Consider the following 27,300-nt stretch of genomic DNA (forward strand, 5'->3'; position numbering starts at 1 on the left):
GCAAAGAATCCACTTCTGCAGTTTCCTCACAAAGATCCCAATTTGTGACGACATTGGAATTTCAGGCAGATTTGGGGATTGTTCAATTCGTTTAGGTAATTTCATAATTCTTAGAGGTATTTCTAATTAAGGTTCTAAATAGGGGTTTTCATGAAATTTTGCATAAAATTAGTTAGGTTTCATAAAATTAATGAATTTCGTGAATTTGCTGTCAATTTCGTGAGTTTGGGTTAATTTTTTCGTGAATTTGCTGCTTTTGGCTTGTTCTAGGTTTTAATTATTGTAATTGAAACTAAATTTATTTTGTTTGGCTGGTTTTCTTTCTAAATATGACTTGAAGCAAATTTTCAAGGAGCCTCAAGTGGATAAGTTCTCTTCTCTTGTGAAATCTTGTTTAATATTAAGCACTATTGTCAAGTTTAGTTATGTAAATTTATTGCAGTAATAATTTCATAGTTGATGGCCATTTATTTAAATTTGTCAGAGGCCTGTTGGAGACTGATATGAGTTTAATCTTCTAGTTAATTTAGTGCAGTACTTTAATTCTTTCTTCTTTGTTTTTTCCCTTGCGAATGGTTGCCATGTTGTTTGTGTTTTAGTTAATACTTGTTCTTTGTGCTAAATAGGTGAAACACTTTTTTTTTAGTTGGTATTTTGTGATTTTAAACACTTATTTTGAGACATAATGAGCCTAACCTGAATTTGTCTATTACAGTTTTCTCTTGCAAGACTGTAGAAGTGGTTGAATTTTGGTTTTAATTTTCCTGCAAATTCCATTTTGAAAATCTGTAGTTGAGATCTTTTATTTAATTTCTTCTTAATTAAAGTTTGAAGTCTGTCTTTTTTAATTAAAGTTTTGACAAAATTGTTAATTTGTAGTTAATATCAATTTGCTTGGCTTTCGATTTTTTATCAATTTACTGTAGCTTAATATGGTGAATGTTTTGGCTTGAGTCGTTAAAATTCTCTCTGATTCATTCCATGTTGAATTTATTTTTATTATCATTGCATGCTTTGCAAGATAAAAAATTGAAGGGACAACTTGTTGTTAAAGAAGAGTGCTTGTTGTTCAAGAGTTATATAATCGCTATGCAAAAACAGCAGCGAATGTACTGAAACTCTTCCCCACTTATATTAATATTAGGATTGTGGTTATGTTTTATAAAAGTTCTTTCTTTTTTATGATTTCTAAAACACATTATGCAGAACTAGTTGATAATTTTCCAAAGTGATAAGGATTATTGTATATTTACCTATTCACTAGATATCTATATTATGATGAATTTAGCTATGGTGACACTTGTGATGCATTAATATTTTTCATCCTATTGTTCAATGGTGTGTTTTGAGTGAGTTTGGTTGCGAAGGGTCATACACTTTAACAAGTTTTGTTGATTTGTGGTTTGCCATTCTGCTGAACTCGTCGAATCAATATATATCCTTTTGATTAGCACTGTCCTTTGTTGTGGTTGCTTGGTGCTTTCTATATTTATTATATATTTCCCATGTGTTGTATCTAAGATATTTAGCATGTGGGGCTCAAAGATAATGCTAATAGTCGTAGGCCACAATTAATGTTATACTTAAGTCATCCTCGGCTAAAGCAATAAAGTGTGTGGTCTGTAAACATCCGTGTATGTCCTAAATGGTACTGATTAGTTCATTCACGGTTATATTGGCTATTTTAGTAATAAATCAACGATGAATCTCAAATTTGTTCTTGAGTTGAAGGTGGCAGATCAACTCCTAGTTCTAAACACTATTGTTGACACCTTTCTCGTTGTCCAATCAAGCTGATGTTGATGTCCTTTGTGCCTTTCCCTATCTCCTTTTAATTTTTATTTTTTCAGTTTTGACTATTACTGGAGGTGCAACTCAAGTTCCAAAAGTTGATGTTATAATTCTAACTAGAGGGGAAGTTAAGTCCCTTGATCACCTTCTCTCTTTTTCTTTGATTATGTGATTGAGGGAAAGTACTGTCTACATATTTTGTGATTTTATTATTACTTGAGATACTTTTTTTTGCTGATAATTAATTAAATAATGTTATTCTATCTAATGTAGTTCTCGTTGGTTGAAGTTTGCTTATTGGAAAAAAAAAATTGTTTACATAGCTTAGACACTTGCCTTCTGTGTTGGTATTTGCTTGTTATATGACTCTCATTTTTTTTCTTATTTAATTGTAGAATGAGAACTGTTGGTGTAATCAGCAAAACAAATCAAATCATCTCAGAACCTAAAGCTATTACTCTTGCTGCTATCCAAGACCTGTGTTAGTGACCAAGAAGCACTGTTGATATCCCATGCGTGTTAAATTGTTTGTCAATATCCAGTATTGTTCCATGTTTACTGTGCAAGTGTTATTTTATTAGTTATGCATTATGTATTGTGGAGAACCTGTGTATTCTTTTGGCTGTTTTGTTACTTTATATTTTTACGCTGAGCTAAAAGCTTTAACAAGCATGGTATTCTTTCCTGGTACTAAAATTACCATCAGAACAATGTGAACTTAGTTTAGCCAGTCATTTAGAACAAATTTACATGCTTTTGGAAAGTAGGTGCCTGCTATAGACTAGGATTCTTCATGTAAATAAAAAGTGAAGGTAATATAAAAGTACTCCTATTCTTGCCCTTTGTTTGCTGTTGCTGGCTGCTCTTGTTCCTTGTCTTTGCCTTACTGCTGTTTATTTCTCCTCTCATAGACCCGTATGGCTTGTGTGGGTTTAACTCGGTTATGCAGCACCAATGATGTCCCTAGTCTCAAATCTTAAGGGTAGAGACTCAAGAGTATCCTTATAAACAGTATTACACTAAGCTTCTATTCCATGCCCAAATGGAAGCTCGATCTGAATGTGATTAAAGCCCCTGCTGCTATGGTTCTTGAAGTCGTGCTTGTTTTTCCCATCTTTTGTCTTCCATTCTATTTCAATCTCTTGTAATATATTAAGTATCTTCGGCTTTTGTTTTAATTATGACTGCACTAGCTAGGTAGTATGTTATTCCCATGGAACTATTTTAAGTATCTTAAGTCATCTTTCTTTGCTCAAACTTTATTAATGCTACAGTAATGTTGGCCTTGTTTTGAGGCCTTTATTATAATATATCTCTTTGTTTTGTTAAAAAAAAGAGCTATCCATAAGCTCAATAAATTGTAGTATGTATATATACTTCCGATTTATTTTATTTTATTTTATTTATTTTTTTTATGTGCAATTTTGGAGTATTATTTGTGAGATATAAAAAATTCCAAAGTTGCACATAAAAAAAAAATCAGAGGTAGTCGTATTATTACATATTTACTTTAACTAACATTTTCCCTAATTTCTAATTTTTTTTATTAAGGTGTACTTGGGAAGAGATGCATCATATAATGATGGCGAGCTCAATGAAATTCGGGAGCAATGGTCCAGGTTCTTTAGAAATAAATATTTATTGAAAGATTAATCTTAGTTTTATTTAGATTTTTTAGATGGAAATGTTTACTCAACTATTAGTATTTATATTTTAAGTTTTTTTTTTCTTTTTGGGGAATGTGATGATAGTTGGTTATTAAGACGATGTTGGATTAGTTGAAATTACAAAGGAAACAAAGTCAAATTTTGACAGGTTTGATGTATGATTATAAGGATGGCGTATTGTAATTTGACAGGTTGATGATTGATTATTATCCCCAAATTTATTAGGTGGATTAGTTAAAATTACAAAGGAAACTCTATCAAATTTTTTGTAAAAATTACTATTTCTTAGGGTTCGTTTGACATTGCTGTGGTTTTCTGTTTTTTGGTTTTTTGTTTTTTAAAAGTATATGATATATGTCCCATAATGAATCAAAAATTATTTAAACTTATTAAAATCATGATAATTTTGAAAACTGACAACAGAAAAGTGGAAACACCTTTTTCTTGTTTTCTGTTTTTGGTTTTTTGTTTTAAAAAAAACAGGAAACTAAAAACCAAAAATGATGCCAAATAAGCCCTTAATTATTAGTTTTATGATGGCGAATTGTTATTATATCTATGGTGGTTCACATGCGGTTTTATTATTTTTTTTGCATTTTTTTAAAAATAATATATTAATGTATTTGCAACTGGCCTAGTAAAATACCAGCTACAAATAAGCATTATTAGCAGCGGGCCTAAGCTAGGCTAGTTGCGAATAACACGTAAATTTATATAAAAACATATTATTCGCAACTAGCGTAGTTAAAAGCCAGCTGCAAATAATCATTATTAGCACCGGGCCTAGAACTAGGCTAGTTGCGAAAATCACGTTTTTTACATTTAAAAAATATTATTCGCAACAGGCTTAGTTTAATGCCAGCTGCGAATAATCAGTATTTGCAACGGGTAAAACCATGGCCAGTTGCGAATAATTCGTTTTTATAACATAAAGTAGGGGTATTTGTAACGGGCCACTAACTATGCCAGTTGCTAATAATGATTATTAGCAGCGAACATGTGCCATTAGCAACATACGAAGTATGAAGTACTTAGCCTCCCTGCCTATGTTATAAAAATTATTTAGCAATTGCAAATAATTTATAACATACGTCATCATTGCATCACGAAGTATGAAGTACTTAGCCTCCCTGCCTAAGTTACCTAAATAATTTCATCTAGAATCAACAGTCGAAATAGCCTAGGATGTTACACACCCTAAGATACGACATCGACACATACATTTGTTTAAGCTCATTCGACATGCATCGTAACACTTTATTCTTGTCTTTTCACATCTTTCTTTTTCGGGAGAAAGTCGGTACTCCACAAAAATGACGGAAATTTTTGTTTTTTTTTAGCATTTTCGAGTCGCATAATGCGTCATGAGTCAACACTCTGCACACACGAGTCACACGCAGTGAGTCATCATTAACTCAAGTTTACACCTTGAGTCGAGTCATATGTGTCAAACGCTTTGAGTCGAGTCATGACAAGTCATATGTGTTAAAAGCACATTAAGTTTTACACAATGAGTCAAGCAACACTAAGCCTTAGGTGAACCCTAATTACATGAGAAAAGTCCTATAGTCCAAAATATAAATGCAGGTACACTAAGTCCCTGACGTTACAAAGGATTTGAGGCAAAAGGACGCAAATAGCTTAACAAATCAACTAGAGTCGGCTTGATTGAAATTGGATTAACGATCGGCCTGATGATAATCATGTTGATTAATTAAGCGCATACGGGTTTTGATCAAGCACCTCATTTCGAGTAGTAATTGGTCATGAACGCGAATTTCCTATGATAAAAGATCTCTATGGAAATTAACTTGGATTCGATAAGATCTTGAAGGATAAGATTTCTAGGCCGAGGAAGCTATCACTTCCAAAGAGCAAAACTTACATATATCGGCAAACTAGAGATGAAAAGCTTTAATTTGCAAAAGGTTTGAGCAAATTTGGTTGAAAGGAAACGACCAAGTCAAAGATTCAAAGCGAAACACAAACCATAACAGCAACAACGAAATGAGGAAGGAGAAAGGGCTTTTATTTCAAAAACCCGACTCCAGGCATCACACAGCGTGATTCTTGTCGCATGACGACAGAGCAAAATTACAGCGACAACACGAATCAGCGCGCGCTGGCTCAGCGACACAACCAGTGGCCCCCATACTCGTTTATGCGGACCTAATGCAGCAGTTTGGATTCCTTGGTACGCTAGTTAGCTTATATAAGCAAATTGACATGATTTAGTAGTCGGCTCGATAACAATTGCAATAAGTGATCGGCTTGACCACGATCGTCCCACTTAGCTTAAAGTGCCTAAGTATTGGCTCATCACAAGCACCAAGGTAATGGTTCACAAATCAAGTATAATCACCGAGGTAACGGTTCACAAGCAAGCAAAAGCGCCAAAGTACCGACTCATTACAAAATGCGCCGAGGTACTGGCACAGCAAGGAATCACAACGAAGTAACAACAGATAGCAAAGCGAAGTACAACACTCAGGATCAACAAAGTAGTGATCTTCGATAACTTTCCTGGGAAAGTTATCATTATAGAACTAAAGATAGCTACAAGCAGCGATCTTCGACGATGTCCCAAGGTAGAGAGGAGATTGTCTATAGCGGCGAGGTAATGCTGTGGCAAGGTACTGCCACATCCCTGAAGATAGCTACAAGCAGCGGTCTTCGACGATGTCCCAAGTTAGAGAGGAGATTGTCTATAGCGGCGAAGCACTGCCGTGGTGAGGTATTGCCACAACCTTGAAGATGGCTACAAGCAGTCACCTTCGACAATGTTCCCGAGGTACTGTGAAGGATTGTCACAAATAATCGAGGATAACTACAAGCAGCGATCTTTGATGATGGGGTTCAAGAGGCACTGTGGAGGTTGTCATAACAAAAACGCAGCAACAAAATCGGTTACTCTAGAGACGTGTGCTCGACGGTGCAAGATACGCGTTTCTTAACTCTTTTATCTGTTTAACTAAAGCTAGTTTGCAGGTATCGGCATTACAAGAGTGATTTAGGATCGCAGAACGTTCTAAATCATTCTCCGTCCCTATCGCTACTTTGACTTTTGTTTTCGGAACTTGCGTTTCTCCAAACTCAGTCAAAGTGGGGGCTTCTGTAGACACCCAAATGTGTCTACCCAAAAACCAAACCCAGTGATAAATATCTTTCACGTCATTGATTATCGACCAAGGTGAAAGTGTGAAAAGTCTTGTGATACGGTCGTTTTAATAAAATACTTCTTTCTGTTTTTGAAAATATTTCTTTTCTTACTCTATCTATGAAAATAGTCAGTCCAATTTAGTTTGGTCCATGATAAGGGTCCAATAATGGTGTATTGGATGGGGCTTGAAAAGACCTTTCTAACGACATATTATATGACTTATTTGGACTTCTGGATCAAAAGATCTGATAAAAACAAATTCCGCAAAAAAAACTGTCCCAGGGCCAAATGACAAGCCTGTCGCCAAACGACAGAGCTTGTCGCCGTGCGTGATTCCTGTCACATGGCGACAAACTCTGTCACTCGCGACAGGGAGCAGTTTTATTCCGATCCAGATTCTGATCGATTCTAGACTTTTTTTTATAAATAGGGGTCATATTTCCCAGTTTTTATTTATTCACAATCATCAACAATCATCTAATTTTATTCTCTCCCTCTAAAAGCTAGAAGCTTATTATTTCTCCCTCTTTCTAAGCCCTTCTACACCTTTTTAAAAAATTCCGCATTCACAAGTTCTAGTTACACCTAGCCAAGTTCGAAGTTGCCTTCGCCCTCGACGTGAAAGGTTGATGATTTCTGAGGGTATGGTCCCAAATCTCTATTTCAATTATTTGATTTAATTGTTTGATTTAGTATTTTCCTTGAAGTTACTAACGTGTGTATTTTGTTATTAGAAAGAGATATGAGGCATCCAATTAAGTAATTTAATTACTTTCTTTTTCTATAGAAAGCATGCTTAAATTATTTTAATTCCTAATATCATGTTAAGATGTCTTTATGATTCCTAGTATCATGTTTAGGGTATTAACTAATATTTCTAATATCATATATGTTCCTAGTATCATGTTTAGGTTGCTTCCTATTTCTAACATCATGTTAGTATCATGTTAGAGCTAGTATCATGTTAGTGACATGCTAGGATTTGTTATTAATCTTGTTAGTATCATGCCTAGGTTCTTGCTAAAATTATTGCTTTGAGATTGAGACTATTATGATTGTTATGATGATTATTTATTGTTGCTTGATCACGCGTTTTCTGCAGGTTTAAAGGGAATTTGTACTTGTAATCACGCTTAATAAGATAATTAATAATCTTGTTTAGGTTAATATGATTATAATTCAAGTGATCGCCAATAATAGTTTTGTTTGTGCATTAATATTCAACCAACATAGATTAAACAGGTTTTGGGTTAATCTATTGATTGTATGTTAGTCAGAAAGCGCACATGAATATGAGAAGAATAAGTAGAGGCCTATTATTAGGCCAGGTTCAATATTTTTTAGGTTGGATTTGTACCTTTATCCCCGAATATCCAGTCATGGTTCCAGACCATTATGGAGTTAGCGATCTCATGGATCGTGAAGGGGTGTAACCTTCACCCTATGAACGGTTTACAAGTTCCTAAAACTTGTTGGCGACTCTTTTACTCAAGCTTCCTTCCCTTTGGACGCCACCATGCTTAAGTGTATGATCACAGTGGGGCTCAAGTGTGGGATGCTTGAAATATTCCCTACACCGCTGCTCAACGGGGAGCACATAACTGTTGAGATTACAAAGGGTGAGAACTCTAGGATGGTAAAAATTGGGAAAGATATTGACCCTGGAGTGGGAGTCCACCTCATAGAGCTGCTGAGGGCGAATAAGGACATTTTCGCATTTTCAGCAGACGAGATGCCTGGAATTGACCCCGTAGTTATGGTTCACAGACTGAATGTGAAAGAGGACATCAAGCCACCTAGGAAGAAAAAGCGAAGCTTCTCTACGGAGAAAAATCAGGCAATCCAGGAGGAGGTAGACAAGCTTTAAGAGGCTGGATTCATAGAGCCTTTGTGATTATCCAGAGTGGTTGGCCAACATGGTCATGGTAAAGAAGGCGAATGGCCAGTGGAGGATGTGCGTTGATTTCACAAATCTCAACAAAGCATATCTAAAAGACTACTACCCCTTGCCACGGATTGTCCAGCTGGTAGACTCAACCAGCGGCCATGCCTTGCTAAGCTTCATGGATGTCTTCTCAGGGTATCACCAGATCAGCCTGCACAAGCCAGATAGGCAAAAGACCGCGTTCATCACCGAAGGGGGGATGTACAATTACATAGCTATGCCCTTCGGGCTGAAGAATGCGGGGGATACTTTTAAGAAGATAATGGATAGAGTATTCATGCACCAAAAGGGGAGAAATGTTGAAGTATATGTTGACGACTCAATTGTCAAGAGTGTCACGCAGGCGGGGCATATCATGGACCTAGAGGAAACATTTTCCACATTGAATAAGTATAATATCAAGCTCAACCCAACGAAATGTGTTTTCGGGGTGAGCTCTAGGAAATTCTTGGGTTTCCTGGTCAGTGAGAGAGGAATCGATGCCAACCCGGAGAAAGTGGAGGCAGTCCTAAGCCTCCTAGAGCCAAATTGCACTAAAGACATCATGCGGCTGACAAGAAGAATGGCAGCACTGACTCGATTCATCAGTAAGTCAGCTGACAAAGCCCTACCATTCTATCAGCTGCTGAAAGGAAACAGAGAGTTTAAGTGGGGTGCAGCAGAAAAAGAAGCTTTCAAAGGAATCAAGGAGCATCTGACCAAGCTCCCGACCATGATCAGCTCGGAGTTGAGCAAAAAACTACAGCTGTACATCTCTGCCTCAATACAAACAATCGCGTCAGTTTCCTGGTATAAAGGCAAAAACAACACAAACCAGTATACTTTGTAAGCCATGTATTGACGGAGGCTGAGCAGAGATACCCATTGGTAGAAAAACTGGCCTTCGCAGTGGTAACAACAGCAAGGAAGTTGAAACCCTATTTCGATGCACACACAATTCAAATCCTTAAAATCACCCGCTGGAGAAAGCCCTGCAGAAGATGGACGCCTCAGGCAAGCTCCTGAAGTGGGCGATAGAGCACTCTAAATATAAATTTGAGGTCAAGCCTAGGGCAGCTATCAAAGCTCAAGCTTTAGCGGACTTCATAGTGGAAGCCTCCTACGAAGAAAAAGAAGATGAAATTGGAATTTGGAAGGTGGCAGTAGATGGATCTTCACCCCAAACGGGAAGTGGAGCAGGAATAATAATAACATCGCCAGAAGGCAATGTATTTGAGTACGCCATTAAGTTCAACTTCAAGGCATCGAACAACGAATCAGAGTATGAAGCAACTATAGCAGGCCTGAGAACGAGCATCACAGTAGGAGCCAGAAAAGCGCACCTGCAGACTGACTCCCAGCTAGTAGCTAGCCAGCTGAAGGGGGAGTATGAGGCTAGAGAGCTTACAATGTTAAAGTACACAACCAAGGTGAAAGAGCTGGTGGCTCAGCTAATACATTTTCAGATAGACTTGGTCCCCAGAGCAGAAAATTCCCAAGCTGATGCATTATCAAGGCTAGCCAGTTCCACCCTGCAAAGCCTCACAAGGACAGTCATGGTGGAAGTCCTGGAAGAAAGAAGCATCACAGAAAGTAGGCAGGTGAATTGCGCTAGACAGCAGCAAGCATGGTTCACAGACATATTGACCTACAAGTTACATGACTCGTTGCCAGATGACGAGACACAAGCCAAGAAAGTAAAAAAAGACGCCAACTGGTACGTGGTGATGAACGGGAGAGCATAACAAAAAGGGCTTCTCAAAACCACTGCTAAGGTGTATTCCAAAATAGGAGCAAGAGAAATTCATGGAAGAAGCACACTTAGGAATCTGTGCCAACCACATTGGGGGAAAAGCCTTTGGAGTTGAATTACTTAGAAAGGGAGCATACTGGCCAACTCTGATGTAAGATACCTTAGCATACGTCAAAAAGTGTGAAAAATGCCAAAAGTATGCTCCAGTAATAAACCGGCCAGCAAACGACCTGACCCCAATTCTCAGCCCGATCCCGTTTGTTCAGTGGGGAATGGACATATTAGGACCCTTCACCACTAGGTCAACGGGCAGAAAGAATCTTATAGTGGCAGTAGACTATTTTACCAAATGAATTGAAGCTGAGACCACCAAGTACATAAAAGCAGTCCAAGTGAGAACGTTCATATGGAAGAACATCATAACAAGGTTCGGGGTGCCGTAGTGCATAGCCTTTTATCATGGGTGTCAGTTTGACTGTAACACCATCAAGGATTACTTAGAAGAGATGGGCAACAAATATGCAAGTGCCTCAGTTTGCCACTCGCAGAGCAATGGCCAAGTAGAAGCAGCAGACAAGCTGATCCTAACAGCCTTGCAAAGGAAGTTAGAAGAATATAAAGGCCTCTAGGCTGACCTAGTCCCATAGGTATTATGGGCAAACAGAACAACAGAGAAGGAGTCTACTGGAAAAAGTCCTTTTACCCTGGCTTATGGAGCAGACGCAATAGTCCCAGTGGAAGTGTGAATCCCCAGCCTGAGAATCCAGCACTATAAGCAGCAAGGAAATGAGAAGCGCATGCTGGAGGAGCTGGATTTCCTACCAGAGATACGGCTAAAAGCAGCTCTTAAGCTAGCAGCACAAAAAAGCAGAATCTCAAAGGCTTTTAACAAGAGAGCCAAGCACCGAGAATTGCTGCCTGGAGACCTAGTTCTCAGAAGGACAGCAGCAGTGGGGAGAGGAAACTAGCACGGAAAGCTGTCAGCCAACTGGGAAGGCCCTTTCATCATCTATGAACAAGTAGGGCCAGGCGCTTTCCTTCTCGCAGATAAAGAAGGTCAGGTCTTAAGGAATAGTTTCAATGCAGATATGTTAAAGAAATACTTTGCTTAAAAGGCAATTGGCTAAGTAGAAATCGAAAAACTTTGCTTAAATTACGCATGCACTTTGTTTAGTTTATGTTATGTTAATCAAGGCAATTTAAGCCATTTAAATTCAATGAAATACGAGCCTCTGCGTGAGGAGTATACTATATAAACTTGTGTAAATGTGTCAAGTTATGCTTTAACATTGCACACTAACATGTAGAAAATTCCATACAAGCATTAAAGGAGGAAAGCATGATAATAAGGTGCAACAAAGCACCATTAGGCGAAAGAGAACACACTTCCCAAAGTTTAACTTACTTGCTCAAAGTAAAACAAGGCACCACCTCGGGGACGCCTGAGGGGGAGGCCTGGCACATTCAACTTGAGCAGGGAAAGGTGAACGAAAAGCAAAAGAGCCAACTGAGCGGGCAGCACCAAGGTTCTCTTGGTCCCACCCAGCTTACTTGGGGAGAGAGAAGATGGACCAGCAATAAGCTCTTACCAAAGATAAGTAAGATGCATAAAATAATAAGTCGCAGCAAAACAAGTTGAACAACATAAGTAAGTCGCAGCAAAACAAGCTGAATGACATAATTAAGTCACACCAAAACGAGTTGAACGACATATAAACAAACTACAGCAAAAATGCTGAATGACATGAGTAAGTCACAGCAAGATAAGCTGGATGACATGAATAAGTCACAGTAAAACAGGCAAAACGATACACAAATAGACTATAGCTAAGAAAGCTAAACGGTGTGCAAGTAAGTCCCTACAAAAACTAAGTAGAGAACATAACGCATGAGTCTCCATCACAAACAAGCTGAAAAGCATAAAATGCGACAAGTCCCCACCAAATGTACCACAAGGCCAAACGATAAAAAGGCCCTATACAGCCAAGTTAGGGAACAAAGTCAAAAAACCAGTACGAGCAAGAGCAGTAGGAAAGCCCAACCTACGAGGCTCCACCTGGTACAACAAAAGGGGTGCCGAGCCAAGGTTTAGGTGCCGCTACACCATGGCTCAGCAGTATGTCTAAACAAGCATACAGGCAATAAGATAAGCAATAAGCAAAATAATAGGAAAGTTATCAAGTGCATATATTAACGAGCTGAACCCTTTCCCACCAAGACAGGGTAAACATCCAGTAGGAAAGTTACAACATTCATTAAGATGAAACCCATCCACCAAGACAAGGAAACATTCAGCAAAATAGTTAAGGAGATACAGAATCCAAGTTGAGCTGGACAAGCCAGTAGTTAAAAGATAAAGTGTCGTAGGAAAAGCACACAGAAAATACAATCTTTGGCGGCTATACAACCCAAAGACAACAACAAAAGTTACTTAGTGACTGCAGACCTAGGTGAGGGAAACTCCGATGAACCGCTGGAGGAAGGGGGAGACATCCGCCAAAACCTTTATTGCTCATCAGCTAAATTCTCCACTCTAATGGCGGCAGCAATTTCAGTGCACAGAGGCACCTCAAAATTCAGCACGGCATGATTGGGAATCTTGCAGTTGGTAACCCGAGGATGGTCAGTAGGAAAATCAAAAACAAATAAAATTGAGCCTACACATACAAGAAAAGGTACAAAGTAAGTACCTTTATGACAAGAAGTTGCAGAGACAATGAAGCACGACAACAATGGCGACCCAAGAAACCAAACGTAGAACAGGGTTTCTAACTGCAACCAAAAAGCAAGAAAATTCAATAAAACTGAAGAATAAGAGAAAATAAGCAAACAAGCAAAAAAAGAAAATGAAGCAAGAATGAAGACGAGAGAGGCGAGAACTTACAACGGTAATGGAGGACTGACGCGCGTCTGTGAAGAAGACGAAGAGCGAGAAATTTGAAAAGAGAAAAGGGAAGATGAAAAAATGAAAAGGGTAAAAATAAAAGAAAGGAGGGACAGTGAATTAAATAGGAGTAAATAAGCGGTTGAGTGAGCAATAAAGCCGAACCGCCATGTCACCTCAATAAAAATTAACTAACCACTCAGATGGCTGACACGTGTCCCACTCATGCAAAACATCGTTCTCGCCAAAAAATTAATAAATAAATAAATAAAAAGAAAAAGAGCTTAAGCAGGAGTAATCACAATTCCTCCCTACAAGCTCGTCATTTCTCAGACTTCAGCGGGAGTAATCGAAATTCCTCCCTACAAGCTCGCCATTTCTCAGACTTTAGCGGGAGTAATCGAAATTCCTCCCTACAAGCTCGTCATTTCTCAAAATTCAGCGGAAGTAATCGAAAATCCTCCCTACAAGCTCGTCATTTCTCGAATTCCAAACAGAACAATTCAAGTCTAATGAAAAATGGTTCCTCTAGCATCAGCAGAAATAAATGAGACGTTCCAACGCAACACATCTCCACCGACCTGCAGCATCGGAAGGGGTTCCTCAAGCCACCCCTGAGGGCAGTTTACGTATGCTGCCATGCGCAGGTCATCGACGGGACCCAGCTCGTGCCAACAGAACTGTAATACCCCGCATTTTTTAAACGTATTTTCTAATTAGTATTCTCTTAAAAAGGGTATTTTAGCAATTTATTTTACTATTTGTATTTTGGAGCCAAAATGATATTTGAATTTTGCGCCAAAAGTATTTTAAAACTCAATTATTATTTTTGGATTTTGGATAAGATTTATTATCCATTTATTTTATTTTAAAAACCGGATTATTCATATATATTTCAGATATTTTAATTAAACAAAATTATATTTTATTATTTATTTAAAAGGGCCGAAAATTCCTAAATTATTAACTATGATTTTCGGATTTCTATGTGTAGAAAAATCTGATTTTCTTAGTTATTTTATTTAGTGAATAATTGGAATTTTATTAATTAATTATTTTATACAATAAATATTATTTACATAATTATTTTTAATTCCTTAAAACTAGCAAATTAATTCCCTAAATATCTAAATTCATCATGATGGATTTTTGGGTGACTTATTTTGGTAAATTAAGTTTTTAATTATATCCCAAAATCTCTTATTTTCCTTAATTCTTTTTCTCCATCTTTTTAATATCTAATCATCATATTTTCTTGCCATTCATTCTTATTAATTATTCCCCAATTAATTCCAATGTCCTTATTATTATTCATGACATACATACATTCCATATTCAATGATACACAATCACCTTAATATCCAAACTTTCCTTAATTCTTTTACTCACTTCTCCAAGTAATCTCTTAAACCCTACTCACCATAATTCTTCCCACATTCTCTTGCTATAATTCTTGCATGAGGTAGCCTATAAATACCCCTTCATACCTCTCATATTCTTCACACCAAAAACTCAATTCTCTTCTTCTTTCTTCTTCTTCTTTTCCCTAAACCTTTTCATACTTTTCTTCTCCTCTTTTCATACAAATATTATCCCGTATACCTTTGAAGCCAGTTTTCGGGCACTTCTGGTCAGTTTTTGGGGTATTGATGTTCCACAGAAGATTGTTCCTCTCAAAACATCCTTGAGGTTAAACTCAAATAATCACCCAATTTGGAGATATATTGAAGGAGTTATAACCTCTGCATGTTCTGCCTATTCTTTCCAACGAAAATTCAATTCTCTTTAATCCTATTCTTTTATTTTCTTCATGGTTAGTTTTCTAAAATACAAATACCTATTTCAAAGCTATAATTTTATATTAAAGTATTATTTTAAAAGAGTTTTATAGTCCATGCACCTTAGATTTGAGTTTATGTTGTGATAACCTTATGGTTATGTTATTTGCAAGGTGTATTCGTGATTGAACTTTGAAAGTGCGAACTGTTGATTGATATTCGAAATCAAGGTTCTTGAGGTTCTTTTTGTGTGATTTTTCTAGCAAGGATCAAGGTACGTTTAGGTGGCTAGATACCTTTGAAAGTGATTGGTTTGAATAACATGTTTTATATGATTTTATTGGTGATTGGATTAAATTGATTTGAATTATGTTTGGAGGTATTGATTTTAATATTTAATTTGTTTTAATAAAAGTATCTTGAATGATTGATTTCTAAATCATGTTTTCAATGGTTTGAATTAATTATCGTGTTCAAATAAAGGAATTGATTTTAAAAGGTTTGTTGAATTAAATAAAAGGTTTTTCAACGAAGAGTTATTGATTTTGAAAAGTTATTAATGTGAGATTTTATTCTCAGGTATCTATTTAAAAGGTTTTGATTTTCAAAGTATGTGGAATTATTAAAAAGGAGTTTGAATTATATTGGAATTTACTGGATATTAAAAGGATTTATTGAACCATTAAATTATTATTATTAATGCTTTATAAGCATGTTGGTAATCCCACTATGCGGATTTGGTTTATTGATAAGGCCTTGGACTTTGTATGACCGGGACTTTCCTCAAGAATAGCCTTGTAATATAAGGAGACTAGTTTGGGGGTGTGCACACTTGGGTGAGGAATTGGATTAAAAGAAATTGGTTCTTAATAAAGGAATTGGTTTTATTTACTATTATTTTGAATATTGAATCATTGGAATCGGTTTTGGAATAATGAGTTTGGAATTTATTGGAATTGATTTTTAAAGCATGTTTGCAAATAAATTGAGTTTACATTATCTTGCACTTATCGTACTTAGGATATTTTGCTAATTCGTATTTCTTATTTGTTTTGGTTCGCCCTGTTTACCGTAATGGTAAGCAGCGTTGACTATTTTTAGGTGGAGTCATGAATGAGCATATGGGAGTCCAGGGATTTGCTTCACCTAGTTTAGGAATGTTGGTCTTATTTTGAGTACTCATAACACTGTTACTATTTTTATAAGTATTAATAAAAGAAAGTTGAGTTTCCGCTGCAAGTTTTGTTATTAAGTTAAGTATTTTGAGTAGCCTTGTGTAATCACGCGGCGGTAACACTCCTAAGTCTATCTCTACGGTATAATTTTACGTATTATACTAGTGTTTCCGTATAGGGAGATTTGGGGGTGTTACAAGAACCCTTGGATCCACACTTGGAACAGTAGTGATTATTTCTGTCGCCTAAGGACCTTACACAGAGAAGTCATGGCCGGTAACAAAGAAACACCCGGAAGTTACAATGGAGCAAGTAGGATAATCAACCCTAGGACTGGAATGCAGCTACAGGTGGAGATAGAGGATGAAACCCACACCCTTAGTGCAGTAGCAGATCCCATAGCCGAGTTTGCCCCGGAGGATTTAGAGATAGTGGCCAGGGTGAAGTCGGCTCTGAGCAAGAAGAGGAAAGAAGCCAAGGCTGGAACTACCAAGGTTGCAGGAGGGGTATCTTGATAGTCAACTTAACCAGGCGGTGAGCTCGCCGAGGCACCCGCGTAGAGAAGTGTCCGCTAAGGACACATACAACCTCCTAGGAGATAGAGGCACAACCTTCTAGTCGTGTCGTTAACACCAGAAATCAGCAGTAGAGAAGTTCGCAGGATGGAGGGAAGGGGGTGATCCGAACAACTGTTTAGTTAAGAGCATCGCCGTTTACGCAAGAAATATTGGGTCAGCCGATGGATAAGGTAAAAATGCCGACATGCAGATATGACGGAAGAGGTGAACCAAGCAGGTTCACAACGTCTTATGAGGGGCATATGATTTTGTATACCAATTCGGATGCGTTTTGGTGCAAGGACTTTCCGACCACCCTAACCGGGGCAGCAGCAGATTAGTTTAACAACCTAGGAAGTGGTACAGTGGATAGCTTTGAGAGGCTAACGAAGATGTTTGTGGGGCAATATATCAGTAACAGCGTTCATTAGAGAATTTCTGGGGAGTTAATGGTCGTAGGGCAGAAAGCAGATGAGTCTTTAAGGGACTACATTAGGAGGTTCAATAATGAAGCAAATTCAATTCCAAAGTTGCAACAGGAAATAGCCGTTATGGCATTAATGAATGGCTTGAACGATTCTGAGTTTAAGTGGTACTTAACAAGGAAAAACTTGCCGACACTAGCGAAGAGTTAATGAAAACAAGTAGCTGGGTTGCCCCAACAGATAGAGTGTAGTATCCGTCTGATGAAGCAGCCTCAGGAAGTGGAAGGTCGAAAAATCCGGCCCCAATGAGGGGAGGAGGAAATCGGTAGGAGGTCAGGGGTGCTAAAGCATCAATGCACATATACTCCGCTGAATATGCTCAGGGCTGCTATATACTCAGTCAACCAAAATAGGGAGGGATGGGTGAGATCCATGCCCATGAAGGCCAAGGGAAGAGATGCCAAGAAGTAATGCATGTTCCATCGAGATGTCGGGCTTTATACTGAAGAATGCACGCAGTTGAAAAGACAACATTGAAGAGGTGATAAGGAAGGGTCATCTGACTTAATACCGACTACATACAGGGGAAAATCAACCACCGCCGTATCGGCGATTGGAGCGTCAGCAGCAAGAGGCAAGGCCTGAAAGGCAACAAGTATAAATAAGCTGGCAGGGAGATGGTGGACAGCCACCATTGTCTATTGGGAAGAAAATTAATGTGATAACTAGTGGGCCGATTCATGGAGAAACAATAAGTGGAGCGCGAAAGCATTTGTCGGAGCATCGTCATATAGTGAATGCATTAGATGCCGACAGCCGTCCTCGACCGGCAGGTATACCTGATGTGATGTTTACAAAAGAGGATGCTAAGGGAATTGTCTTTCCACATGATGATCCCCTAGTGTTGATAACAACAATTAACGGGGCCGACATCAAGAGAGTCTTGGTGGACAGAGGCAGTTCGGCAAATGTCCTATTTATGCAGGCATTCAATGAAATGATGATAGGCAGGCAGTATCTGACGCAGGTGTCTTATCCAGTGATCGGTTTTATTGGGTCAATTGTGAGGCCAGAAGGCAGTATAGTTTTGCCGGTCAGATTTGGTGATGGCACGGCTGCAAGGGATATGATAGCAGAATTCCTGGTGGTGGATGTACCGTCAGCATACAATGCAATCCTCGAAAGGCCGATAATACATGATGTGCAAGCAGTGGTATCAACTTATCATCTCACCATTGCATATGTATAAAATTTGGGGAAAGTAGAAAAGGTGCATGGGGGGGGGGGGGAAGGTAATGGCAAAGTCCTGTTATGTGACCGCTTTGAAGAATCCAGTGCGAGAAAGCCCAATTGCAAATAGCCCGAAAAGGGACAGTGAACCGTCGGTTCGAGATTTGTCAATGGACAACTTTGATACGAGGCTGGTAACAGTACCAAGGCCGGCACTAGGAGGAGAAACAGTGCAAGTTGAACTTCATCTAGGTGATCCTAGCCGAACAGTGAAAGTAGGTGTCGACATGGATTCAGAAATGAGTTGTAATCTGATTAGTTTGCTGCGGGAGAATGCAGGTGTGTTTGCTTTCTCGGCAGATGAAATGCCAAGGATACACCCCGATGTGATGGTGCACAAGCTGAATGTTGATAGAAAATTCAGGCCAGTGAGACAAAAGAAGAAGAACTTCTTAACAGAGTAGATTGAGGCAATTCAGGTCGAGATTTATAAACTCCTAGCGGCAGGCTTCATAGAGCCATGCACATACCCTGAATGGTTGGCTAATGTTGTAATGGTGAAAAAGCCAAAGGAAAATGGCAAATGTGTGTGGATTTCACAGATTTGAATAAGGCCTGCCCCAAGGATTGTTATCCTTTGCCCCGAATAGATAGGCTGGTAGACTCCACATCAGGTCATGCGATGCTCAGCTTTTTAGACACATCTTCGGGATATCATCAGGTTAGTCTTCATGCATCAGACAGAGCAAAAACGGCGTTCATAACAGATGCCGGAGTTTACTGTTATAAAGCCATGTCGTTTAGGTTAAAGTACGCAGGGGCGACTTACTAAAAGTTGGTTGATAAAATCTTCGAGAAGAAAAAAGGGCAAAATGTGGAGGTTTATGTGGATGATACGATTGTGAAGAGTAAGGTGAAGGAAGATCACATAAAGCTGACCTAAAAGAGACTTTCAATACTTTACGGCAGTACCAGATGAAGTTAAACTCGGAGAAGTGTGTATTCGGGGTCCGGCCAAGAATGTTCTTGGGGTTTATGGTGAGTGAACGAAGAATTGATGCAAATCCTGACAAGGTGAATGCAATCCTCGAAATGAAGCAACCAAAAAAAATTCGTGATATACAAAGGCTTACAGGCAGAATGGCAGGGTTGACTCGGTTCATAAGTAAGTTAGCTGATAAAGCACTCCCATTCTTTGTAGTCCTGCGGTAGAATAAAACTTTCCAGTGAGGAAAAGACCAAAGTAACTCTTTGGAGGTGGTAAGAAAACATCTGAGAAAACTTCCAACAGTTGCTAGACCAAAACGGGGTGAGTAGTTACAGTTGTACATATCGGCTTCACCAAAAACAATGGTTGTAGCATTGCTAGTAGAAAGGAAGAAGCAGCAGATGCCGATATATTTTGTCAGTCATGTGTTAAACGTAGCTGAACACAAATATCCAGTGATAGAACAAATGACACTTGTTGTGGTGATGGCGGAGAGAAAGTTGCCCCCTTACTTTGATGCTCATCCAATAGAGATACTAACCAACCATCCACTGGAGAGGTCATTGCAGAAAATGGATACATCAGGTCAACTGCTAAAATGGGCAGTTGAATTGTCGGAATATGAATTGCATTATAAGCCCAGGATGTCGATTAACGCGCAAGCCTTGTTAGATTTCATTGTGGAGACTACCTATAATGATGAAGAGGAGCTGTTAGGAACTTGGCAAGTATCAGTAGATGGATCAGAAACATCAACTGGATCGGGGGCCGGTATAGTGATAATAGCGCCAGACAGTACTGTCTTTGAGTATACTTTGAAATTCAAATTTAAAGCTACCAACAACGAAGCAGGGTATGAAGCGGCCATAGCTGGAATTCAGTTATCCATCGCGGCAGAAGCTAGGAGTTTGATACTGAAAACTGACTCCCAGTTGGTATCGAGCCAGTTCAGTGGAGATTATGAAGAGCGAGAGCCGGCAATGATAAAGTATCTTGAAAAAATCAAGCAACTAACGACACAACTACAACATTTGAGGTACAGTTGGTCCCAAGATCGCAGAATGCGCAAGCTGATCCCTTAGTAAAGTTGGCAAGCTCAAGTTTCAATGATTTAGAAAGAACTTTGATGGTGGAAATCTTTAAGCAAAGGAGAATAGATGAAACCTCGAAGTAGGTTCTATGTGTTGATAACGGCAGTCAATGGTATGATAAGATCTTGGGGTATATCCTTTATGGGGCGCTGCCTCTTAATAAAGGGGAGGCAAGAAAACTGAGGAAAGATAGTGTATGGTTCATTATACATCAAGGGCAGCTGTACAAAAGAGGATTCTCGCTCCCTTTGAGGAGATGTATAACAGATTATGAATTCGCAAGACTCATTGAAGAAATTTATGAAGGCACTTGTGGAAATCATCTTGGAGCCTGTGCCCTATCTCGAGAAGCAATGCGATGAGGATATTACTGGCCAACAATGAATGAAGATGTTATCCAATATGTGAAAAGGTGCAAAAAATGTCAAAAGTTCGCCCCAGCTATCAATCTCCCTCCGAATTACTTGATGCCGATACATAATCCAATTTCGTTTGCACAATGGGGGATGAATATCGTAGGGTCATTTCCGTCAGCTATAGGTGAAAGGAAATTCCTTTTGGTAGGAATTGATTATTTCACAAAATTGATAGAGGCAGAACCAGTTGCAATGATATCGACGTCGTAAGTGAAGAAGTTCATTTGGAAAAATATCTTCACAAGATTTAGATTGCCAATGGCAATGGTTTTCGATCATGGATCACAGTTTGACTGTAAGCCGGTAAAGGACCTTCTAGCCCTGTACAAGGTTAAGTTTGCATATGGCGCGGTATGTCATCCACAATCAAACAGTTAGGCAGAAGCAACAAATAAGCAGATAATAACGGCAATTAAAAAGAAAATTGAAGATGCAAAGGGGTTATGGGCAGATCTCGTGCCAGAGATATTGTGGGAAAACAAAACTACAACCAGAGAAGCAACAGGCGAATCCCCTTTCAATCTGGTATTTGGAACACAAGTTGTGGTGCCGGCTGAGGTTGGGTTGCCGACATTCAGGATTCAACATTGTTCTAAAGAGTAAAATGATCTACTCCTAATGCAACAACTTGATTTCCTACCGGAACTCCGAGAAAAAGCTACAATCAAATCAATAGCCTACAGAGATAGGATGTCTACAGCATATAACAAGAGAGTGAGCCATCGCCCACTGAATATAGGAGATTTAGTCCTCCGCAGAACAGCAGCAACAGGAAAGTGGAATGTTGATGGAAAGTTATCGGCAAACTGGAAGGGTCCATACCGAATCAGGGAAATGGGTATGCAAGGGTCCTACTACTTAGAAACAATGGACGGAAAACCACTACAAAATGTATGAAACTCAGTAGTCTTGAAAAATTATTATGTTTAGTACAATGTAACATGTAACACTTTTGAATTATCTTGGTTGGATAGTACCGATAAATAATACAAGGTACGAATTCTGGTGTATAAGTTGATTAGGTATCCTCCATTTAACAATCCATCATTAAATGGGATGGACAGCTTAAAACCACTTCCACGATGTTAATGCTCTTACAACCTGATCAGTTGTATTCATTAAGTCGTGAGGTTGCCGGTTCAAGATATAATACCTGCAAAATCATGCACTGTTATATGCCGATTTGAGGCGTAACCACAACAATGATTGCCGGGAAGGTTACTCAGCTCACCGTAAAGTTAAGGTTAAGTGAGTGACCAATGTTATACTCTGAAACAGCAACAATGCATCACATTGTTGTTTTAAATATATGTATATACAGACAAATATTGACAGTGTATATACTAGCGCAGCGAATATATACATTATGGAGGCAGGAAGTAGTATACCCACCGTTCAAATTGTATAACATGAAAACGGAAATATAAGTCGTTTTAAGGCAATTCGTCACGGAAATATGAGTCGTTTTAGGGCAATTTTTAAGACGCCGATAAGTCACATCATTTAAATGAGTATTATCCAATTCCTTTTTAATTACAGCAGAGACAAGTTAAAATTTCAAAGTCCAAGCATATCCATATATAAAAAGCAGTAAAAATGCTTAAGCATATGTATATGTGTTAAGCAGTAAAGTTTTAGGCAACCTTTTAACAAAAATAAAAACGTTGGAATGACAATCGACAGGCATCACCACAAAAAAGGGGTATATGACAATAATACAACATTGTCAAAAAAACTACAAGTTATATCAAAAACTAAAACTTAAAATAAGCAGTTCAAAGCAAATAAGGCCCTATCACACAGGAGCCACATGAGGATGTCGGTGATGACTGCCCGCCCCTTTAAGCTACTGGGGTTTTCTCCTCTTCCGACACTAAGGAATTCAGAATGCTGGGGTCCACAGCAACGTTAGTCTCGGCTGGCACAGTGTTGAGGATGTCTTCATCCACAAATTGTTGTTGCTCAAAGCTGGAAGGTTTTACATGAGCTTTATTGACAAAGGCGGCCTCGACCTTAGCCCAGTCAGATTTGGTCCAGCCAGCAGCATGAACAACACATCACTGAGCAGCAGTCCAGCGCCGTCAAACCGATGCTGCAACCTCTCAATGAACGCCGCATAATTTAAGTACCGATTGACAGCTCTCTGACGAATACCAAGCTTATTGGCATTGGAGAGCTCTTTTTACAGCACAGGATGTCGGTCAGCGGCCTTACTCTTTTCAGACAACTAGGTTTTGAGGAGCTTGACTTCTTCTTCAAGGCTCTTAAATTTGTTAGCCTTGTCCCGCAAAGCCTTTAACTCGTCATCATCCTTGGCCTTAGCTGCCTTGATGCTGTAAAGGGCATGTTCGACATTCTTCAGAGCCGATTGAAGAGATTCCCGATTTGCAGAAGCCAGATGATATTGTTCTTGGTAGTACCAGTACATTTCAACAAGCTTAGTCCCAAAAAGTTGTAAAGCGAATTTTAAGCAAGTACCTTCATAAGGTCGTGCATATGTTGTGCAGCAACAAGGCCGATAAGGCCAGTGGATCTATTGACAGTGGTGGCCAAATTCCGCAAAAGCCGATACCTCATGTTTCCACCTCGAAGCGGGTCATCAGTAAAAATGGATTCATTGCGGAGCACGTCCATCTCAGGCTGCCACCGATCTTGAGACCGACCCTCTAAGGCAACAACCCCCCTAACAACCTCATCCGAAATTTTCGCTTCTGGCCGCTCTATCCATTGGTTAGCTCGATAAGTAATACCAGGAATACTAACATCATAGCTGACTAGACCGACATTCTAAGGCTCAGGAGGGATCCCAGCTGTGACTTGAGTTTGAGGTGGGGACTCGGTGATGTCCTCCACTTCAGTGCCAGCTGGGACAACCTTCTTTGTTGTCACGACATTAGAGTCGTCTTTTAAAGGCTCAGTATGTTGGGGGGATATGGAGGTTTTTGCTGCTCTGTACTCGATTTGGGCGTTTAGGTGGCTACTCATCTTCCCTTCTAGAGCTAGCGACATCAGTCCCACCACCACGCCGATTGGCAAGAGATATCAGCCGCCTGTTCCTTCTAACATTCTCGTCCTCCATGTCCTCAGCTCTTCTTTTTGGATTGCGGGTAGGGGCACGGGTGCAAAATGTCACTAAAGTGTCGTAACTTGGTTTGGGTGACTGTGGACAGCGTCTGATAACTCTCTTGCCGTCAAAGGAAAGTCCCAAGGCTCTGTTATCTAGTTTATCGAAACCTGCATTTGGCGATAACGTGTCCATGAGTAAAAAATAATAATGATAAAAATAAATGATAATATACAATAGTAATAATAATAATAATAAAAAAGTAAGTAAATAAAGTATGTATATATGTGTGTTAAGGAATGACGATAAGTAAGTGTGAGACAAAGTCGTCATATGAAGGTAAATTAAAATAAAATATGAGGCAAGTACCATAGTTGTCAGTCCAGCATAGACCGATATATGATAATGGAGCATTGCCGAGAATCTACTTCACGTTCGGCAGCCAAAGTTTAGGAACAACTTGTGCTTTGCCACCCCTGATATCAATTTTCTCAGTATCAAAATAATCAAAAGCTTTACGTTCTTGCTTGCCAAGCTCCCTATCGGAAATATGTCCAAAGTAGGGGTAGGGCCGAAAGAATGTTCTCTTGATAGGGAAATCATCAGGGACACGCATAAAAAAGAACTTGTCTTGCCAGCCCTTGTAGCTTATGAGCATTGGGTTGACGGTATATTTGTGTGATGCCGTATACAGTGACCACCATCGCTCATATTGCCCATCACGCTTAAGCGATAGCAGTCTTCGAAATAAATTTAGGGTTAGTGGAAAATTTTTATATAGCATAACCCATACTAAAGCGACAACAGCTCGGATTGTAGGAGGAGTAAGCTGAGCAAGGAAAACATTCCAACCCCTTAGAATTTTCGCGATGAAGGGATGAAGAGGAACGCGAATGCCGAAATCAAAATGCTTGGCATAGATAGCAACATGATCAGCCGGACAAACAAAGAACAGTTGGAGATGAAGGAGGAAGTGTGAGTTCATACCCATCCGGCAATCTGTAGAACCTTTTGGAATGCCGGCAATAATCTTTCTCCTCTGCCAGTGACAGCCAACTATCTCTAACTTTAGCTTCAGCAACCTTACTACTGGCAGGAATGTTGAGGGGATGACGATAATCGACATCATCAGTCTTAGAGTTATACTCTTCACCAAGGCTTTCCTCATGGGTAACATGAGCCATAAGATCAATAATTTCAGCCCTCACTTCAGTATCGGCGTTCTCCTCCCGATTAACCTCTTCACCCCCTTCGTCATCATCGTTTAGTACAAACCTGGTGGCAGATTCATGCACGGAAGATTTAGAGCCTTTCTCGGACTCAGAGCTGAAAGGGGTCGTCAATATTGTCAGAAAGAGAAGAAGCAGTCCCTTTGTTTTTGCCGATATCTTTTCCCAGTGATTGCCTTATAAGATGGCGCCTAACAGTGCTAAAGGTAGGTTGTTCTTCTTTAATACTACTACCAGACATCTAATGCACCAACCTAAAGCTAAAATCGAAAACATGCAATCAAAAAACTGAGGGTCTGTAAATACCTTAGACGATTCGCTCAGAGAAAAGATATGCAATTGTTCCCCAATTAAAATTCGATTCCGCTTCGAAAGAACAGTGATTGATGCGCGAATGACGAAAATCTTTCACAAACTTGTTCGAATTTTGTTCAGAAATAAGGGTAAGAATGAAAACAAAGTGAAAACAACCAGAATTTAAGGGGGTTAAAAAATGATGTTTGATATGACCACCCCGTCAGAAATCCAACAGCAAGGATAATTTTGTGATTTCAAAATTAGAGCATCAAATTATTGACACGTGTCAAATTGTTTTTTAGGTTTAATTTCCCGCTCACTTAGTTAAACAATTCACATTCCAGTCTGCAGTCGGCAAACAAGGCCACTTTGGGGGGGGAACGGAGTTTTTCGCTCCCTTTTGTGTCTTAAGTAGACCTTGTTTTCAGTTAGCAAACAAGGTCACTTTGGGGGGAAAACGGAGTTTTTCGCTCCCTTTTGTGTATTAAGTAGACCTTGTTTGCAGTCGGCAAATTAAACAAGGTCACCTTGGGGGAAAACGGAGTTTTTCGCTCCTTTTTGTGTCTTAAGCAGACCTTGTTTGTAGTCGGCAAACAAGGTCACTTTGGGGTGGGGAAATGGAGTTTTTCGCTCTTTTCATTAAATATACACCAGAACAACAATTCTAAGTTCTCACAATCACACTTCAACAAACCAAAGTGTGCATAACATAAATCGAGAACAAAAGTGCTAGACAGAGTGCAAGAAACATATAACTCAGACTTGCTCGTCCAATCCATCAAACAAATCGCAGACCTTTTATAAAAGTGAGAACATTAGCTGCTCTAACGTCCTCACTTAGGGGGCTAGTTGTGTGGGAGGATACCGATATCTTGTACAGTGCCGATAACCAATCTTTTACAATCTAAGCGGGTTTGGGTTTATAATGGTAAAACCAATATCGACACCGTCAAATAACAGCATACATATCGGCACCTCTTAAAACTGAGCACGTGGCATTGATTAATCGACACTTGGCATAAAGTGGTTTTCATGGCATGCAGCCACCTGGCAGTTGAACTCATTATAAATAGGTAAGATTATCCAAAAAGAAAGGCAGTATTTATTATACTCTTTCTCTCTCTCTCTCTCTCTCTCTCTCTCTCTCTCTTTCTTCATATCGTCTTCTCTTTTCTCTCAAACACTTTCTAACTTTATCATCGGAGTGGTTATCCCCGGATTCACCGCCAGGGTTAGCTAATCCTCTCTTCCTGTGTAGGTGCTTAGCCAGACGATAGGGTCTTCACGGATCTTGGATACGGGCAATCGGATCTGAACAGGAACAATGACTCCAAAAATTGTAATTTTTTCAACTTTTGCATACCTAGTAGTTGTAATATGTTAGAATTATGCTATGTAGTTAATGACTCCAAGCCCATTAAATTAGAAATATTTTGTTGGATCCGCAACTATTATATCAAACCATTTTTCAATTCACAATTTTAATTTGTCAAGCTGTTGACACCGTTGTATTTAATCGGGATGGCCATGTCCCCTTCAATGATGACAACCATAATTTTGTTAATAATAACATAAAATTTACGATATTTGAGCTATTTATCCAAATGCCTCACTATAATCAAATCCCAATGTGATTTAAAACCATAATTTCATTTCAAAACCTTAATTTACGTTTCTAAAAGTATAAAACAACATTACATACCTTTTTTTTTCTCAATTCCATTGAAGTATTGAAATTAAGAGAATAATTTTTGAAACTGTTAATGCCAAAAATAGCTAAAAAGACGACCTTTGGTTGGGATGCTGATAACTAGATAAAAAGATATTGTGAAATGTAAAAAATGGAAATAAAAAGAAGAAAGACACGATAT

The 27,300-nt window shown here is 38.9% G+C and overlaps 1 protein-coding gene across 1 annotated transcript; it reads left to right on the forward strand.

The window, feature by feature from the left end:
• Positions 1-19,694: 19,694 nt before the first annotated feature.
• Positions 19,695-20,414, forward strand: LOC145566726 (uncharacterized). Its single transcript, XM_081626053.1, has one exon. It carries the CDS (start codon positions 19,695-19,697, stop codon positions 20,412-20,414), a length of 720 nt encoding a protein of 239 aa, XP_081482179.1.
• Positions 20,415-27,300: the final 6,886 nt, after the last annotated feature.

Source organism: Chenopodium album, chromosome 11, assembly GCF_948465745.1.
Source record: "Chenopodium album chromosome 11, dcCheAlbu1.1, whole genome shotgun sequence".
Lineage (NCBI taxonomy): Eukaryota > Viridiplantae > Streptophyta > Magnoliopsida > Caryophyllales > Amaranthaceae > Chenopodium > Chenopodium album.